This window comes from Corythoichthys intestinalis, chromosome 16, assembly GCF_030265065.1.
Source record: "Corythoichthys intestinalis isolate RoL2023-P3 chromosome 16, ASM3026506v1, whole genome shotgun sequence".
Lineage (NCBI taxonomy): Eukaryota > Metazoa > Chordata > Actinopteri > Syngnathiformes > Syngnathidae > Corythoichthys > Corythoichthys intestinalis.
The window spans coordinates 39019793-39038331 of record NC_080410.1 but is presented as its reverse complement, the minus strand read 5'-3'; the positions used below and the strand labels follow the sequence as shown (position 1 = coordinate 39038331).

The following is an 18539-nucleotide window of genomic DNA, read 5'->3' as shown; positions in this document are numbered from 1 at the left end:
TGATCTGTGTAAAGGAAATAATAAATGGGGCCATGTATTGAGAGATTTTGAGTGAAAATCTCGTTCCATCAACAAGGGCATTGAAGATGAGACGTGGCTGGGTCTTTCAGCATGGCAATGATCCCAAACACACAGCCACGGCAACAAAGGAGTGGCTTCGTAAGAAGCATTTCAAGGTCCTGGAGTGGCCTAGCCAGTCTCCAGGTCTTAACCCCGTAGAAAATCTGCAGAGGGAGTTGAAAGTCCATGTTGCCCAACGACAGCCCCAAAATATCACTGCTCTAGAGCAGATCTGCATGGAGGAATGGGCCAAAATACCAGCAACAGTGTGTAAAAAGCTTGTGAAGAGTTACAGAAAACGTTTGGCCTCTGTTATTGCCAACAAGGGGTACATAACAAAGTATTGAGATGAACTTTTGGTATTGACCAAATACTTATTTTCTACCATGATTTGCAAATAAATTCTTTAAAAATCATCAATGTGATTTTTCTGGGTTTTTTTCCACATTCTGTCTCTCATGGTTGAGGTTTACCCATTTTGACAATTACAGGTGGAGTGGAGCCTCGTTAGACCTCGTTAGAAGTTAGACCTCTTTGTCAGCCAGAAATCTTGCTTGTTTGTAGGTGACCAAATACTTATTTACTACTCTAATTTGGAAATAAATTCTTTAAAAATCAAACAATGTGATTTTCTGTTTTTTTTCCCCCCACATTCTGTCTCTCATGGTTGAGGTTTACCCATGTTGACAATTACAGGCCTCTAATATTTTCAAGTGGGAGAACTTGCACAATTAGTGGTTGACTAAATACTTATTTACCCCACTGTATATGGAGTTTTTGGATCGAAACAAGGTAAGTACACGATAATATCTCGTTAAAATCATGGCTTGTTTAATTCTGCTCTCACGTGCTCTCACCTCCAGTTAGGGTTTTGCAGTTTTAAAAATATTTTTTTTTAAAAATGCCCTCCTGTTCAAAATTTTCTTCCCCCAGAAAATTGAGATTTTAAGCTTTCCAATGATGAATCACATGTGCATATTGGACAGTTTTGAAATTTGGCTAAATTGGGGGTCTTAGAGCGGAACTTCAAGTCACCTGAGTGTTTTCCGCCATGAAATTCCCAAAACAAATGATTTTACAAGGAAAAATAGAATTGCAAAATCTAATCGCACAAAACTAAAACATGAACATTTTTTTTCTCAGTGCTGGTCTCTCAGCATTCACACAATAAGTGCTATTGTACGAAATATAACTTTTAGCTAATAGTTAGCCTTGTCCACAGATATGTTTAATTCTTCTTTGTTGTAACTAAAATATTTTCGCAAGTGCTAAATGGGGAAGATGGTGAGTGATGTAAAATTATCAGAAGAAGGTAGTTCATCGTTTGCTATACTAACAAGTAAAACGTCCCATGACCCTATAAATAGAACAGACTGCCAGGTATGTAAATATCTAGTATCTCTTCGAACTTTAACTCTAAGCCATTCGTTAAGGCGACACTTTGTGTGCTTGGAAATGATTTGGCATTTTTTTTCTACATACTTTCAAAACAAGAAAATGAACTCGTGCTGCCACCCGAAGGCATGTTGGACGTATTCATTCAGTCACAAAGAGGATCTTTACCCTGCCGGTGAAATTGGGACGTTGTCAGCGAGAAGGAGGAGGTGCACAGTGCAAAAATACTGAGCGTCCCAAATGTCTCAATACGCTTCCTAGGGCTTCATTCAGTTTTGGGCTGTCAAGCGCTGATGACCTCTGTCCGGATGGAATTGATTAAAAGGAGGTTTAGAGTGACTTTTAGGACACCTTGTACAACGTAAAGCCCCTCTTAAAAGTTGGGAATGTTGTGCCAAAGTGTAAACTGTAGGGATTAGGAAAAAGCCTCATTTTTCAACCCAGATGTGTTTAGGGTGTGAAGATGAGGACAGATGAGGGGAAAGTCACAAATGCAGCATAACGTCACATGGAGCTTGTTGTCCTATCTGTTGTTTGATAGTCTCACTACTGAGCTTTCAAGAGTAGAGCCCAGTCCAGCGGACACTAGGACTGCGCCGAAAAGGGCGTCGGACCTGAGCTGTTGTGGTTGGCCGACTTGACGATGGTAATGACGCTGGTGGTGGCCACTTTGCCTGGCGACAGGGGCCCGGCGCGGGTCACAGTCCTGGCGAAGCACTGCAGCGCCTCGTACTTGGCGCGTAAGGCCTCCAGCTCCAGGCGCATGCTGGCGTTCTCGCGTGCCAGCTTGTCCACCTCGTGCTGTAGTTCCATCTTCTGGCGCTCCAGTTCCTCCTTCTGGGTGACGCGTTTAATGCGGCAGCTGGCGGCGTAGCCTCGGTTCTTGAGCGTGCGACGCCGCTGCTTCAGCCGCACCACGTCCTCCTTGGTCAGCCCGCGCAGGTGCTGGTTGAGCTCCCGCACGGACATGGCCACCAGCTCGTCGTCGCTGAGGGCCGGGGCATTCTCGCCCGTCTCCTTCTTTACCTGCGTGCGGCGTGGGCGCCCATTAAGCAAACTCTGATCTAAAAGGGCGATTAATTTAATGGCTTACCTTTAAAGCTTTGCTCGTCTTGAAAGGAGTCGTCATTCCCTGCATGCAGACAACTGGTCACACCCTCACAGGAGACGCACTGGGGTAGGAGAAATGAACTGCATCAGTCACTTGGACTGCAATCACAATACAATCAGAAGTACTACTGATCTATTTTTTTTTAATTACCTCTAATTGTTTGGGTTGAGAAAAACTTTTACGAGCCATCTTCTACATACTGTACATAAGATGTGATTAGCATAATGTAAATGTATATTTTTGGTCATTCGAATAACAATTTTTAACTGCTCTAGATGTCATATTATTAATTACTTTCTATAATGCCACTATGATGGTATTAAGTCGAGATGTCCCGATCGATCAGGTCCGATCACGTCATTTTCAAAGTATCGGAATCGGCAAAAAAATGTCGGCCATGCCTTTTTTTAATACCCTAATTTTCGGACTATAAGCTGCTACTTTTTTCCCTCATTTTGAATCCTGCGGCTTATAGTGCAGTGGGGCTTATTTGATGATTTATTTGGGTTCATAGGTAACACTTTGTTTGACAGCGGCATCATAAGACTGTTATAAGAACGTCATAATTATGACATGACACTATCATGGGCATTACTGAATTATTATGACAGATGTCAAAATGTGTCATGTTACATATTATGTCACTAACTCCATTTATGTCCAGCTCAGATATTTTACGTCCATTCAAAAGTGAGATAATTTGCTGGATGACACTAACCGACATCTTTTATAAGCATTCAATAATGCCTATGACAGTGTCATGTAATAATGATTACAGTACTATGACACCACTATCCAAGAAAATGTTACCAAATACCATAACTAGCAATTAATGAAACTGGAACAGTAACTGAAGAAATAATTAGCACACAACATGAATTTTGATTGTTTTCACATCTGTAGCGCCGCAATGCATGCTAGGAGGAATGTTGGATGACAACAGTGTTGACAGCAGGTGGCAACAGAGGTTGAGTGTCTTCCCCCAAGGGAGCAGTGATGTCCAAATGAAGATTTTCAAAACAATAAGGCTTTTTCACCAAATTGGTTCAAAGCTTAATGGTGGTTCATTTGGTTTCATGATGCTATTGTCAAATGAAGTGTCACCAGTTAATATCTTTTGGTGTAAATATCCCATAATACGATGAGGACAACTGTGGCTTATAGTCCAGTGCGGCTTATCTATGAAGACATGCCGTTTTCATGTCAAATTTGGTGGCTGGCGGCTTATAGTCAGGTGCGCCTTATAGTCCAGAAATTACGGTATATATATATTTTTTTAATTAAATTGTGTTCTAATTGTATTTAATGTTACAAACATAATATGTTACTCATCCAGAGTCTTTAGTTTAGGCTTAAGGTAGGGTTATCAAATTTATCCTGATAACGGCGGTAATTAATTTTTAAAAAAATGTATCACGCTAAAATATTTAACGCAATTAATGCGTGCGCTGCACGACCCACCCACGAATTGTCGCGCTCAATCTGTAATGGTGCCGTTTTACCTATGTAGAGAGATTTAAGGCAGTGTAAAATGAGTAGAGTGAATTTTGGCAGCCTTTTTTGAATTGGCTAAAGCCTTACAATCCCTCTCCCTACGATAAGAAATATCATGGGAAGTAATGTGGGGAAGCAAGGTAGCAATTGATCTTTTTCTTAACACCTTATATCATTTCCCAACGCAGAGAAGATATATCAATTGGTAGCACGACGCACAGTCATGGTTCCACTTCCCAGCATGCATTTGGGCATGGCTACAGTATCATTTACTGGAAGCTCAACAAATACACTAGATGGCAATATTTAGTCACAATATACTGTACAAAGTCACAAGTCTTTCTATCCGTGGATCCCTTTCACAGAAAGAATGTTAATAATGTAAATGCCATCTTGAGGATTCATTGTCATAATAAACAAATACAGTACTTACAGTATGTACTGTATGTTGAATGTATATATTCGTCCGTGTTTTATTCATTTTTTTCTTAATGCATTGCCAAAATGTATATGATCAGGAAAAGTTATCAGGAATGATCGGGAGCAAAAAAAACATGATCGGAACAACCCTAGTATTAAGTACAATATGCATAGCCCACTATTGCATCAATATACTATGTATTTAGTAGGAAATTGCTCCAAGCACAGTGCTCAACAAATAGTACAAAACGGGGGCGCTGGAAGTCAGTCACAGCAGGGGGTGCTGAGGATTTTTTTTTTTACATCCAAAAACCGCCATTAAGGTCAAGATTTGTCATGCTCGCACTTTTCCTACATAAAAGGCATGCACAATGGCAGTACACACACATACTGGATAGTTTACATACAGCATTATTACTTGGCTGCTACAGTCCCTGACAAAAGTCTTGTCGCCTATCCATTTTGTAGAAACATTTGCTAATAACCTGACTTTTAATTATTCAATTGGTTTCAGAAATGGCTCATATGAAAGCTAAGACCCTTCCAAATGATGTTTAATGTACAAAAATATATTTGTTTAACTGAAAAAATATTTATCATTTCATGAAGACAGGTCAAATTTTGGCAAGACAAAAGTTTTGTTGCCTACAGAAAGTAGTGTGAAAACTGAACAAAAAATGTACTTCAAATACAAAAATATGTTACATAACATAGGTGAATTAAGTAGTGGTGCTGTGAGATCTAAATTTAATATTTTGTAAGAATTCCATGGGCTTGAAGGACTGCATCCATGCGGTTCGGCAAGGATTCATACAATTTATTGATGAAGTCATCAGGAACATCAAAGAAAGCAGTCTTGCATGCCTCCAAGAGTTCATCAACATTCTTGGGTTTCGTCTTCCATGCTTCCTTTTTCATCCTGTTCTTGTTTGGTGACTGGGCTGGCCAGTCCTGGAGGTTCTTGATCTTCTTTGCCTTGAGGAACTTTGAGGTAGAGATTGAAGTATGCAATGAAGCACCATCCTGCTGCAGAATTTGTCCTTTTTTATGGTTAGGACTGTAAGAGGCAGCTAAGATTTGTTGATATCATTTACTGAAAGCTCATAAAAATCCACTAGATGGCAATATTTAGTCACAATATACAAAGTCACATTTGTCCTTTAAGAATTACAAGTTTTTCTATCCCTGGATCCATCTCACTGAAAGAATGTTAATAATGTAAATGCCATCTTGAGGATTTATTGTCATAATAAACAAATACAGTACTTATGTACTGTCTGTTGAATGTATATATTCGTCAGAGTTTTATTCATTTTTTTCTTAATGCATTGCCAAAATGTATATGATCGGGAAAAATTATCGGGAATGATTGCTTTTTTTTTTCCTCCCGATTCAATTCCAATCGGATCAGGAAATATCGGGATCGGCAGATACTCAAACTAAAACGATCGGGATCAGATCGGGAGCAAAAAACATGATCGGAACAACCCTAATGAGAAAACCCATTGGCAGTGTATCAAATACTTCTTCTCCCCACTCTATATATAAAATTGAGGTGGGGATGTAAATGTATACATTTGAACTAACCGAGTAAAGAAAAAAAATACAGTATTGGAAAACAATAAGACAATAGCATTATGAGAAAAAAAAATTAAGTTGTAACATTAGGCAGGGCCAATTTTCGTAGTGAAACTCAAATTAAGGCAGTACAATGTTCTTTTTAAATTAAATACATAAGTCATATTAAAATCAACAAGAAAATTATAAAGACACATATAAATGAATACTAATATAAGGATTAGAGGGTGAAACTTATAATGAAAAAAGATGCTGAACAAGCTGGGTTTTTGAGCACCATTCGTTTGGTGTATTGTGTTTATGGGATACATCACTAAGATCACTTTTTCCATACAGTTCTACCCTATATTTTAACACTGTAACGATTACAAATGTAAACATTATGATAAAGACATTACACAATAATTGATCAAAAGTTCTGGATATTGAACGCATAAGTGATAATTGAAAGCATCTTGCCATTTGCCACATGTACCAGCAGAGGACAGCAGAACCTCATTTAAGCTATTGTCTCCAGAATATAGTTCAGTAGACCAAGCTAGTGTCCATCATAGGAGTGCCACTCTTTTAGGAAAAATCATTCCGGTCGCAAAGCAGCTTGCCACGCCCCCACCAGCCCAACTTCAAAATAAATAAATAAACAAAAGCCCCCACCCCAAGCAAGGGCTCAATTTCAGAACTTCTAGTGGTGTGTTCCATACTCAGCAGCTGCCATGGCAACACCCCTGCGAATGGGCGTGGGAGTGTGAGTCACATGGTCAGTGAGCGGGTAAACAAGGCTCATTCATAACCGCAACCGCCGACCTCACGCTGTGTACAAACCAGTTTTTTTGTTGTTGTTTTTTAAGCAAGGGAGTGAGTAGGGGGTTCCTCTCTGACCTCCTACTACCAAATGACAAGGCGGAAATTACTGTCACGTCAGCATTAACATTTACAGTCATGTTGACCTTTACCGGGGCGGCGTGTGGAAAATTCCCCGTGTCACGGCGGAATAGTTTCCCTCATAGTCACGGGTGTATTTTTACCAGCAGACAATGTCGTCTATCAGAATCCCGCTGCTCGGATCCTCTTACGCTGGGCTTTCCTAAGCCTCTGCATGCCCTTATTTATCTATGCAGGGTAAATTTAGCCCCCCGCGCTCATGCCGATTTCTGCCAAGTTGACAGTTTAAGTAAGCGATAGGTGATATCCTGGGAAGTGGATGAATATTCCTTGAATATTCACTTGTCCAGGGCTAATATACTGGTCCTCAAACTCTAAACCTCAAAATAAAAATGCAATGTCTTTCAGGGGGCTGCAAGCTGTGGCTCCATAGGGGCATTTCCTCTTTCTATTGTGAATTTAAAATGCTGCATTTTCCCCACAACAGGGTGCACCTAAAAACCTTCAATTTTCTCAAACGACAACAGTGTACCTTTATTTATGGATTAATATGAGTTCATCATGACGTGACATTCCCTTTAGCGCAGCTCCATCTAGTGGATGCATCACACAACCCCAAACACTACTACTACTACTACTACTACTACTACTGTGCCTTTTAATGTGATGCACCCTGTACAGGTAGTCCCCAGTTTACAAACGACTTCCGTTCTTAAGCTGGGGACATAACCTGAATTTACGCGCAAGTCAGAATGAACCATTTAAGTACCCCTCAATATCCTCTAAATCTCAAAATAACTATCCAAAAATATGTAATATGTCATATTAATAAAATAAAGTAATACATAAGATACTGGACTTCATCAATCATCATCAAGACTAAAAGGTATTACTGTTAAGCCCCTTTCAGACACTCGCTAAACTCCGGTTGAGTACCGGGATTTAAACGAGTTACTCTTATGTCTGAAAGCAATTTCCTAGGTCTACTGACACGGGCATTAACCGGGCAGTGCAGTTTTACAAGACGACAGCCAGTGATGCACTTCCTTGACAACAACCTCCTCAGCCCAGAAGACAACACACCCACCCACTCCAAGCAAGGCGTCAACTAGTTTTTTTTTTTTTGCTCCGAAAACCAGCCCAAGGTGACGTGCGATTGGTGACATCATCGGAGCGAGAGCTTTCCATTCATATGGTTGCGAAGCAAGCTGCGCAATCGAGTCATTCTGCATTCGAGAACGGAATCAAAAGTTTGTGTCTTTGTTTTCCGTTTTCTTCATCACTATATAAAGCCAAGGTGTGTCTTGGTGTCGCACAGTCACCATGTCAACGGCTCCTAACACAATGAGTTGCCACAGCACGCTTATGCAAGTTTACTGATGATTGACAGATTTGTGCCCTTGATCATAAAGCTACCCTCTTGCAAAATCAAAGCTTCAAACCTCTATATCATCGTTAACTCTAAGTACCAAACGCAAGCTGGACAATTTGGCTGCTCTGCTTAGCAGGAGGGAGGGTAACAGGCTTTGGCGCTGTATGAGCATGAAGCAGAAAAACAAATATATTTTTTTCAATAAAAATCCGATCCTTTTCACCCAATTCCAATCCTCTGAAAAATGGCCTAATCGGACTGATTTCTGATCACGTGATTGGATCGGGACATCCCTAATATACATACAGTGGGGGGAACAAGTATTTGATACACAGTCAATGGGAAAACCCATTGGCAGTGTATCAAATACTTGTTCTCCCCACTGTATGGCGAAAAACACATATTCTGCTCTTGCACGCCTCTTTAAAATTAAGTGCTGTTTTTCAAGCCAAAAGAACTGCTGTGTTTGATAGAACAATATGTCTATATGCTGCCATAGCAGATTCATGGCGCATTAAGCCCCTGAACAATTTTTAATTTGTCCGTTTTACCCTGGAAACCCCCGTTTACATACGTCGCGCAACCGCTTTTTTTTTCAACCCACCCATAAAACGAAGGTAATTATATTTATTAGGGTTGTTCCGATCATGTTTTTTTTGCTCCCGATCCGATCCCGATCGTTTTAGTTTGAGTATCTGCCGATCCCGATATTTCCCGATCCAATTGCTTTTTTTTTGCTCCCGATTCAATTCCAATCATTCCCGATAATTTTTCCCGATCATATACATTTTGGCAATGCATTAAGAAAAAAATGAATACAACTCGGACAAATATATACATTCAACATACAGTACATAAGTACTGTATTTGTTTATTATGACAATAAATCCTCAAGATGGCATTTACATTATTAACATTCTTTCTGTGAGAGGGATCCACGGATAGAAAGACTTGTGACTTTGTATAATGTGACTAAATATTGCCATCTAGTGTATTTGTTGAGCTTTCAGTAAATGATACTGTAGCCATGCCCAAATGCATGATGAGAAGTGGAACCATGACTGTGCGTCGTGCTACCAATTGATATATCTTCTCTGTGTTGGGAAATAACACAAGGTGTTAAGAAAAAGATCAATTGCTACCTTGCTTCCCCACATTGCTTCCCATGATATTTCTAATCGTAGGGAGAGGATTTGTAAGGCTTTAGCCAATTAAAAAAAGGCTCCAAAGGCTGACAAATTCACTCTACTCATTTTACGCTGCCTTTTATCTGTCTATATAGGTAAAACGGTGCCATTACAGATTGGGCGCGACAATGCGTGAGTGGGTCGTAAAACGCATGCATTAATTGCGTTAAATATTTTAACGTGATACACTTTTTAAAAAATTAACTACTGCCGTTATCGGGATAAATTTGATAACCCTACCTTAAGCCTAAACTAAAGACTCTGGATGAGTGTGACATATTATGTCTGTAACGTTAAAAACAATTAGAAAACGATTTAATTTAAAAAAGGCATGGCCGATATTTTTTTGCCGATTCCGATACTTTGAAAATGACGTGATTGTCTAATATTTCGTTTAAAAAAAAAAACAACCAAAAAAAACACTACTTTAAAAAATTATTCACTCGCATATTTTAAACTTTAAACAAATCACGTCACAATGGGAAAAAAATGGTGTCTGTAAAAAAGTCACGGATATCTACCTCATAACTATCGCTTGATTGTATTGTATTTTTTTTTGGTTACCGTTTTCTCCAATATGTTAGATCAGGGGTCCCCAAACTTTTTCCAGTGAGGGCCACATAACTTTTCCCTTTTCTGATGAGGGGCCGGGGTCAGTTTGTAACAGAAATAGTGTGACGATTGCAGGAGTGCCTAAATGTAAAAATTTATTGTTTCTCAGAAAGCCACAATCAAATAACCCTTTCCGGATTCTTCACGGAACAAAAGTAAATAAAATAAAAAAATATATAATAATAACACTAATAATTAAATAGATAATAACCAAATAACCCTCTCTGAGTTCTTCACACAAAAGGCCAGGAAATAAATAACACTATTGAGAGAAAAAAAAAAAAATTCAAAATGCTCTCTGGTATTGTTCAGGGGGCCAGACCAAATGTGGAAGCAGGCGGTATTCAGCCCGCGGGCTGTAGTTTGGGGACCCCTGTGTTAGATGATAAATAACCGATCCAATGGAAAGAAAAAAAAAAAAAAAAAAGTTTAAAAGGGTAAATAAATGAAAAAGAAAATCTCGACCACTCCTTGATGTCTGCGATTTCTGCACCGCGATCCTTGTTATATTACCATGTTTCACCCATAAAATCCACCAAAAAATCCAGCTCTGGCCATTCACAGCTGTGTCGTGACACTCAATGATACATGCTATATGGAGTTTTTGGATCGAAAAGAGGTAAGTACTCGATAATATCTCGTTAAAGTCATGGCATCTTTAATTGTGCTCTTTCATGCTTTCACCTTCAGATAGGGCTTCGCTGTTTATTTTTATTTTTTTTAAATGCCCTCCTGTTCAAAATTTTTCTTCCCCCAGAAAATTGAGATTTTAAGCTTCCCAATGATGTATCACACATGAATATCGGACAATTTTGAAAGTTGGGGGTCTCAGAGCGGAACTTCAAGTCACCTGTTTTCCGCCATGTATAAACGGAAATATCAACGCGTATATGGTGGAAAACAGACAAGACTGAAAAAGCAGTTTCTGCTCTTGCACTCCTCTTTAAAAGAAACTGCTGTATTCAAAGCCAAAACAACTGTTGTGTTTGAAAGAAAAATATGTCTATATGCTGCCATAGCAGATTCATGGCGTATTAAGCCCCTGAACTATTTTTAATTTGTTCGTTTTACCCTGAAAACTCCCGTTTACAGACGTCGCGCAACCGCTGTTGTTTCAACCCAGCCATAAAACGAAGGTAATTAATTCTATTTATTATTCAAAATGTCTGTTGTTTTTATCTTAAAATCATTCATTGATGTCTCAATTTTAGTTTAAAAAAAAAAAAAAAAAAAAAACTACTTTAAAAAATTATTCACTCGCGTATTTTAAACTTTTAAACGAATTACGTCACAATGAAAAATTTTGGCGTTTGTAAAAAAGTCACGGATATCTACCTCATAACTATCGCTTAATTGTATTTTTTTTTTGTTACTGTCGCATTTTCTCTGTTATGTTATATGATGAATAATCGATCCAAACAAAAAAAATTGAAAAATAACGTTTAAAAGGGTAAATATATAAAAAAGAAAATCTCAACCACTCCTTGTTTTCTTCGATTTCTGCATCGCGACTCTTGTTATATCGCCATGTTTCACCCATAAAATAAAATAAAAATCCGGCTGTGGCCATTCACAGCTGTGTCTTGACACTCGGTGATACATGGTACGTTGAGTTTTTGTTTCGAAACAAGTTAAGTACACGATAATATCTTGTTAAAATCGTGGTGTCTTTAATTCTGCTCTCGCGTGCTCTCGCCTCCAATTAGGGTTTGGCTGTTTAAAAAATTTTTTTTTTCCAAAAATGCCTTCCTGTTCAAAATTTTTGTTCCCCCCAAAATTAAGATTTTAAGTAGGGCTGTCAAAATTATCGCGTTAACAGGCGGTAATTAATTTTTTTGATTAATCACGTTAAAATATTTGACGCAATTAACGCACATGTCCCGCTCAGACAGATTTAAATGTCAGTAGAGTGAAATGCCCACATGTTAATTGTGTTTTATGGAGTTTTGCCGCCCTCTGCTGGCGCTTGGGTGCGACTGATTTCATAGGTTTCAGCACCCATGAGCATTATGTAAGTAATTATTGACATCAACAATGGCGGGCTACTAGTTTATTTTTTTGATTGAAATTTTTACAAATTTTATTAAAACGAAAACATTAAGAGGGGTTTTAATATAAAATTTCTATAACTTGTACTAACATTTATCTTTTAAGAACTACAAGTCTTTCTATCCATGGATCGCTTTAACAGAATGTTCATAACGTTAATGCCATCTTGTTGATTTATTGTTATAATAAACAAATACAGTCCTTATATACCGTATGTTGAATGTATATATCCATCTTGTGTCTTACTTTCTATTCCAACAATTTATTTTACAGAAAAATATGGCATATTCTATAGATGGTTTGAATTGCGATTAATTACGATGAATTAATTTTTAAGCTGTAATTAACTCGATTAAAAATTTTAATCATTTTACAGCCCTAATTTTAAGCTTTCCAATGATGTATCACACATGCACTTTGGATAATTTTGAAAGTTGGCCAAATTGAGGGTCTCAGAGCGGAACTGAGTGTTTTACGCCATATACAAAAATAAAGGGAAAAGGGTTTACAGAAAATACACCATTTTAATGATACCTGACTCAGACGTTGCGCTAGACTTTTTCGTTGTCTGTCATTTTGACTGACAGTGTCATAAAAACCGATCATAATCTATTTTTACCCGTCACTAACATTTTTAAAATGATAATAAGGACATATTCAATAGTATTTAGTTTTCATTCATTTTTAATTAATATTCTGTCCGAACAAGCTTAACAAGAGGCAAACAGACAGCGGAGTGCACCAATCAGCGACGGGCAGACGTGCCGTTAGCAAAGCGACGAGGGCAGGACGAGGGACTTGCGCGCGGAAGTAAACATACAAGGAGAGCGGAGTGTATTCAACATGGCTAGCGCGAGACACTGTTGTCAAGGACTCGTGTCTGTGTTTTAGCTCATTTAAAACTGAATTTACCGCGGATTGGAACATATTCTTGGCTCTCCCGTTCGCCATCCGTGTTGATGTAGAGACGACTTTCGGCGCGCAAGAGTGACGTTGCTCGTGAAGAACATGTCATGCAAATAAACAAATCTGATTTGTCGATTGATTTTGTACCTACTCGAGAGGCCGTTAATGGGTTGGGTCCCAGACTCCTCTCAGTGTTTGAAAAATACAGGGAGAACAGTTTGGCTGTGCCAGGCAAACACTCAGTTGCCTTGACATTTTTCCGAGTAAAGCCAACGACGTCATGCATCAAGAGAGACAATAGCTATTCGGTTAACGCGACCCCTGACCTGACTAACATCTCGATTTATATCTTTCACTTTTTGATCAACTCTTCTGCAAAATGCACTGTCATGAGGAAGCGCGGGGGAATCTGGGATACTCGCATTTGATTGGCTAAAACAGTACTGGCATATAAAAAATGTCCGGCAACATGTACAATAACCACTTTAGGGAAATACTGGCTTTTATTTGTGGATTTTCCCCTTAATACACATAAGAAAAATGACTTTCTCTGTTTATTTAATTCATTAAACAAGATTCTTATCAAGTCTTGTCTGCATCGCTAACAAGTTTATTTCTCGACATCAAATAAAAAAAGACTTAAAGCCACTCAAACACATACTGCATGATCATGTAATGCAGGGATTCTTTTGCATGCCACACTCTGAAAGGTTTTTGTATGGCTTTTTTGAGCTTGATGTCTAAAGCTGAATCATGACACCCGATTTGACAGGGAATACATGAACATCAAAGTGTACAAGCCTGCAGCAACGCATGATTAAAGCGAACCACTAAGTCCTGTTTCGGGATTTAAGCCACTCCAGCTGCATCACCAAAGTAAATAATAGTATATGGAATTCCTCATGTGCAAGTAGGTTGAAAATGCCTTGATTTAGGAGGTGTTGCGTCAGGGGTTCCTGGGTATATTCCTTGCAAAGGTTATGGAAAAGTGGAGCATGATGGCAGTAAGGGAGGCCCCCTTTTCTTCAGACAAGGGGGCCTCCGTCATGAACCGAGAGGTGGGCTTGTTTTCCTGAAATTCTTCAGGCATGTGCTTGTGTTTTTCTAAGGTTTGCCTCATCAAGATGCCAACGTTTCCTCCACCAGAGCCCGCGTGATAGAACCCAGGCGCTCGCGTACAAATGCGACAGATGTTTTTTTTTTCTCAACAGACGCAATCAAGAAAACAACTCGTGCGAGGCCATTCTCAAAAGGCAGTCTGGGAAAATACCTCAAAGGAAAAAAAAGGCCACAGATGGCTCACATCGAGAACAAAAACCGCATTCCTGAGTAAACACACATGTGCTGGAGTCTCTCATGCAAATGTTCACCAGAGCAGGCCCAATATGTCCCGCCATGCACTCCTCTACAAGACACTTGGCGGGGAAGGGGTGATGGGGGGGGCTCCTCCTCCTCACTTGTTAAACAACACTTGCAAAGTGTACGAAATGTCTGGAATTCCAAATCGTCTGGCGTAGTTCACGTGCCCAAACAAATCGAATGTAGTCTGTGCGCACATGCTAGGACAGGGGTGTTCAACCTATAGCCCACGGGCCAATTGCGACCAGTAGCCCAGTTTTTACTGGCCTGCAGAAAATTATGAAAATAACACTGAATATGACCTGGATAACAAGCTTATATTCAGCCTACATTCTGTTGCACTTCTCAACTTTAACGCTAGGTGAAGCTAGTCACTTAAACAGTGCCTCTTTAATAGCCCCCCCCCGTGCGCTCTTGTTTGGTTCATACAGTGTATCACAAAAGTGAGTACACCCCTTGCATTTCTGCAGATATTTGAATATATCTTTTAATGGGACAACACTGACATAATGACACTGACACAATTCTAAACACCTGGCAACAAAAGTGAGTACACCACATAGAAACTACGTACATCCCTAAATGTCCAAATTGAGTACTGCTTGTCATTTTTTTTCCCTCCAAAATGTCATGTGACTTGTTACAGGAGTGCTGTCAGCATTGCTGCAGAGATTGAAGAGGTGGGGGGTCAGCCTGTTAGTGCTCAGACCGCACTCTACATCAAATTGATGTGCATGGCTGTCACGCCAGGAGGAAGCCTCTTCTGAAGACAACGCCGGATTTAGGTTGAAAAAGTACGAAAGCTGTACCGCAAATAAACAGGAAGGATTGTCTTAGGAGTGATTTGTTCGAGGATTCAAGGTAATTATTATATTTTTCAGACCATGCATGCATTTTGAAACATGAAAAAAATCAATGGGAGAAATTAACCGCTACTGCATTGGCATCATAATTCGCAATATTTACGTAAAATAAATGCTAACTGCCCATTTTTTTTGCTTGTAACAAAGAATCGAGAATGTTTTACATTCGTATCTGTAAAGTATTCAGGGATTTGCACATTTATTCACAACAATTTTCAACATAAAATGCTCTTTGTGGTGATATGGCGGCACAGTGGCTTAAAGACTAGTAGCACATTCGACATATTTACGTAAAATAAATGCTAACTGCCTGTTTTTTGCTTTTAACCAAGAATCAAGACTTTTTGTAACGTCCATATCTATAAAGAATTCAGGGATTAAAGCATTATTTCACAAGAATTTTCACATAAATAGCTCTTTGTGCTGATAAGGCAGCACCACAGCGGCTTAAAGACTAGCAGCACATTCGACATATTTACGTAAAATAAGTGGTAAATGCCCGTTTTTACGCTTTCATCCAAGAATAGACTGTTTTACGTCCATATCTATAAAGAATTCAGGGAGTTAAGCATTTCTTCACAAGAATTTTCAACGTAAACAGCTCTTTATCTATGTTTCCACTCGGTCAGCTTTGACGGAGATAGGCCCCCTATTAATCGGCTCCACGACCCGTGTCCCGTCAATATATTATGAAGTCTATGATTGCATCATTGTCAAAACAATACAATCATGAAATATTTCCCAACCTCAACAAGTTCCTGCTCCCGTCTCGCCATCAGGAAAATATTTTTCTAGATCCGCCCCTAAGCCTCTATGCAAAATAATCCATTGTAGTAAATTGAGCTATATTGAATGGGATTTTTATTTCTTTTTTTGCTGTTGCTGGATATTTTCTCTTGTTCCGCAAAGTTTGTTTCAGTAATATAAATATATTTAATGCAATATCCCTACCTCTGGATTAGTTTTTTGCTTATATCACTTAACACATTCACTGCTATTAACAATTATAGACATCAAATCCATTACAACTGGTGAGGCTGGCATTAAGCAATCATGTTTCACTGCCATTGACAGCGATCTACGTCCAAACCCAGTCAAAATGGATTGGACGTTGATCGCCGTCAATGCCAGCTAATGAGTTAAAGCTTCTATTTAGCTATATTTTGAATCTAAAAATTATTTTCATTTTTAACACCTTTTGTAGCTGAACAGATCAAACCTTGTTCCAGACATAGTGTTGTGTGACTTCTTATGAGCACTACCTAAATGCAACACCTCAAAAATCCCCTCTACGCAACCCGGCAATAACATCACTACAATGACGCAATGGCGCGTCCGCGACAAAGCTCCCAGTGATCCACCGCCACAAAGTTTTTGAGATAAAAGGCGGTGAGGCGAGTCACTACGTGAAATAAACACAAGGGCTTCAACTGATGTGGGGAACAGAGCTAGTTTCACGTTGTTTCGGGTGAGCACGTAACTTTAAAAATGAACTCTTTCATGAGTTTTGGGCCACTTTATGATTATTTTTCTTTTGTTTTTCCAAAAAGTCTTGAAAGGACATGGAATGCTGTATGTCCACAAATAAGAAACACAAAAAAACATTTGCGTGACCAATTGAGCTTAAGTTAAATTTATGCATGTACTTAGGCTGGGAACCTCTGGGTATCTCATTATGATTAGGGTTGTTCCGATCATGTTTTTTCGCTCCCGATCGTTTTAGTTTGAGTATTTGCCGATCCCGATATTTCCTGATCCGTTTGCTTTTTTTTTTGCTCCCGATTCAATTCCAATCATTCCCGACAATTTTTCCCGATCATATACATTTTGACAATGCATTGAGAAAAAAATCAATAAAACTCGGACGAATATATACATTCAACATACAGTACATAAGTATTGTATTTGTTTATTATGACAATAAATCCTCAAGATGGCATTTACATTATTAACATTCCTTCTGTGAGAGGGATCCATGGATAGAAAGACTTTGACTTTGTATATGATGGGGTGACTAAATATTGCCATCTAGTGTATTTGTTGAGCTTTCAGTAAATGATACTGCAGCCATTTAACTTCTGCCCAAATGCATGATGGGAAGTGCAACCATGACTGTGCGTAGTGGTACCAATTTATATATCTTCTCTGCGCTGGGAACTAACATAGGGTGTTAGGAAAAAGATCAATTATTACCTTTCTTCCCCACATTGCTTCCCACGATATTTCTAATCGTAGGGAGAGGGATTATAAGGTTATAGCCAATTAAAAAAAGGCTCCAAAGGCTGCCAAAATTCTCTCTACTCATTTTACATTGCCTTTTAGCTCTATTTATACGTAAAACAGTGCCATTATAGATTGAACGCAACAATGTGTGTGTGGGTAGTGCAGCGCATGCGTTGATTGCGTTAAATATTTTAATGTTATTACTGCCGTTAACGCAATAAATTTGATAGCCCTACTTTAAGCCAAAACTAAAGACTCTGGATAAGTGTAGGACATTTTGAACGTTAAATACAATTATAAATACAATTATAAAATGATTTCATTAAAAAATATATATATATACATAAAAGGCATGTCCGATATTTTTTTGCCGATTCCGATACTTTGAAAATGACGTGATCGGACCCGATCGATCGGCGGGACATCTTTAATTATAATATAATTTGCGATGCAAGGCTTACGATAAAGATGATCTCACGATAAGGCGAGACAAAGATTATCGATAAACAAGTCAAGAAATCATTCTTCAATATTCTACAAAGGTTAGGAGCGAATAAACATCCCTCCCTCTTCAAATGGATTAGATGTGTATGGCCGTCAATGGTAGCAACAGGTTAATTTGGGGACATTTCAGGTCATTTCCTGGTGATTTTTGGTCAATTTCTGTGCATCCTGTTGATTTTTGGTGACTGAACAGGAAGTGACCCGGGAATGTCCCAGAGAAATAGGAAGTGACCTGTAAATGCCCTGAAATGAACTGGTAGTTACCTGTAAATACCCCCAAAACTCAGAAGACTGCCTTTGAATGGTTTGGTAGCATTCGTTCATTCACCCCTCCTAATCAAAAAGGATTGGACGTCTAGTGCCGTGTGGAAGATTTTAGTAGCAAGCTGTTGGTTCCTCTTTTTTTTTTTTTTTTTTTTAAAACAGTGACACCTTTTTAAAAGACAGGTTGATTCTTAGCAGGAGGATATTGTTGTATTGTCACACCTCTAGCATATACTGCATTCTCTCAGCCCTTTCATGCA

General features: G+C 38.9%; 1 protein-coding gene across 1 annotated transcript in view; it reads right to left on the bottom strand.

Moving 5' to 3' along the window:
* Positions 1-357: 357 nt before the first annotated feature.
* Positions 358-18539, bottom strand: part of mafk (v-maf avian musculoaponeurotic fibrosarcoma oncogene homolog K) — a 34426-nt gene continuing 16244 nt past the window's right edge. Inside the window, exons 2-3 of the mRNA XM_057817193.1 lie at positions 2549-2627; positions 358-2481 (exon numbers count right to left, since the gene is read on the bottom strand). Of these exons, the coding sequence (XP_057673176.1) occupies positions 2041-2481; positions 2549-2593 (486 nt within the window). The 5' untranslated portion in view covers positions 2594-2627 and the 3' untranslated portion in view covers positions 358-2040. The remainder of the gene's footprint in view (positions 2482-2548; positions 2628-18539) is intronic.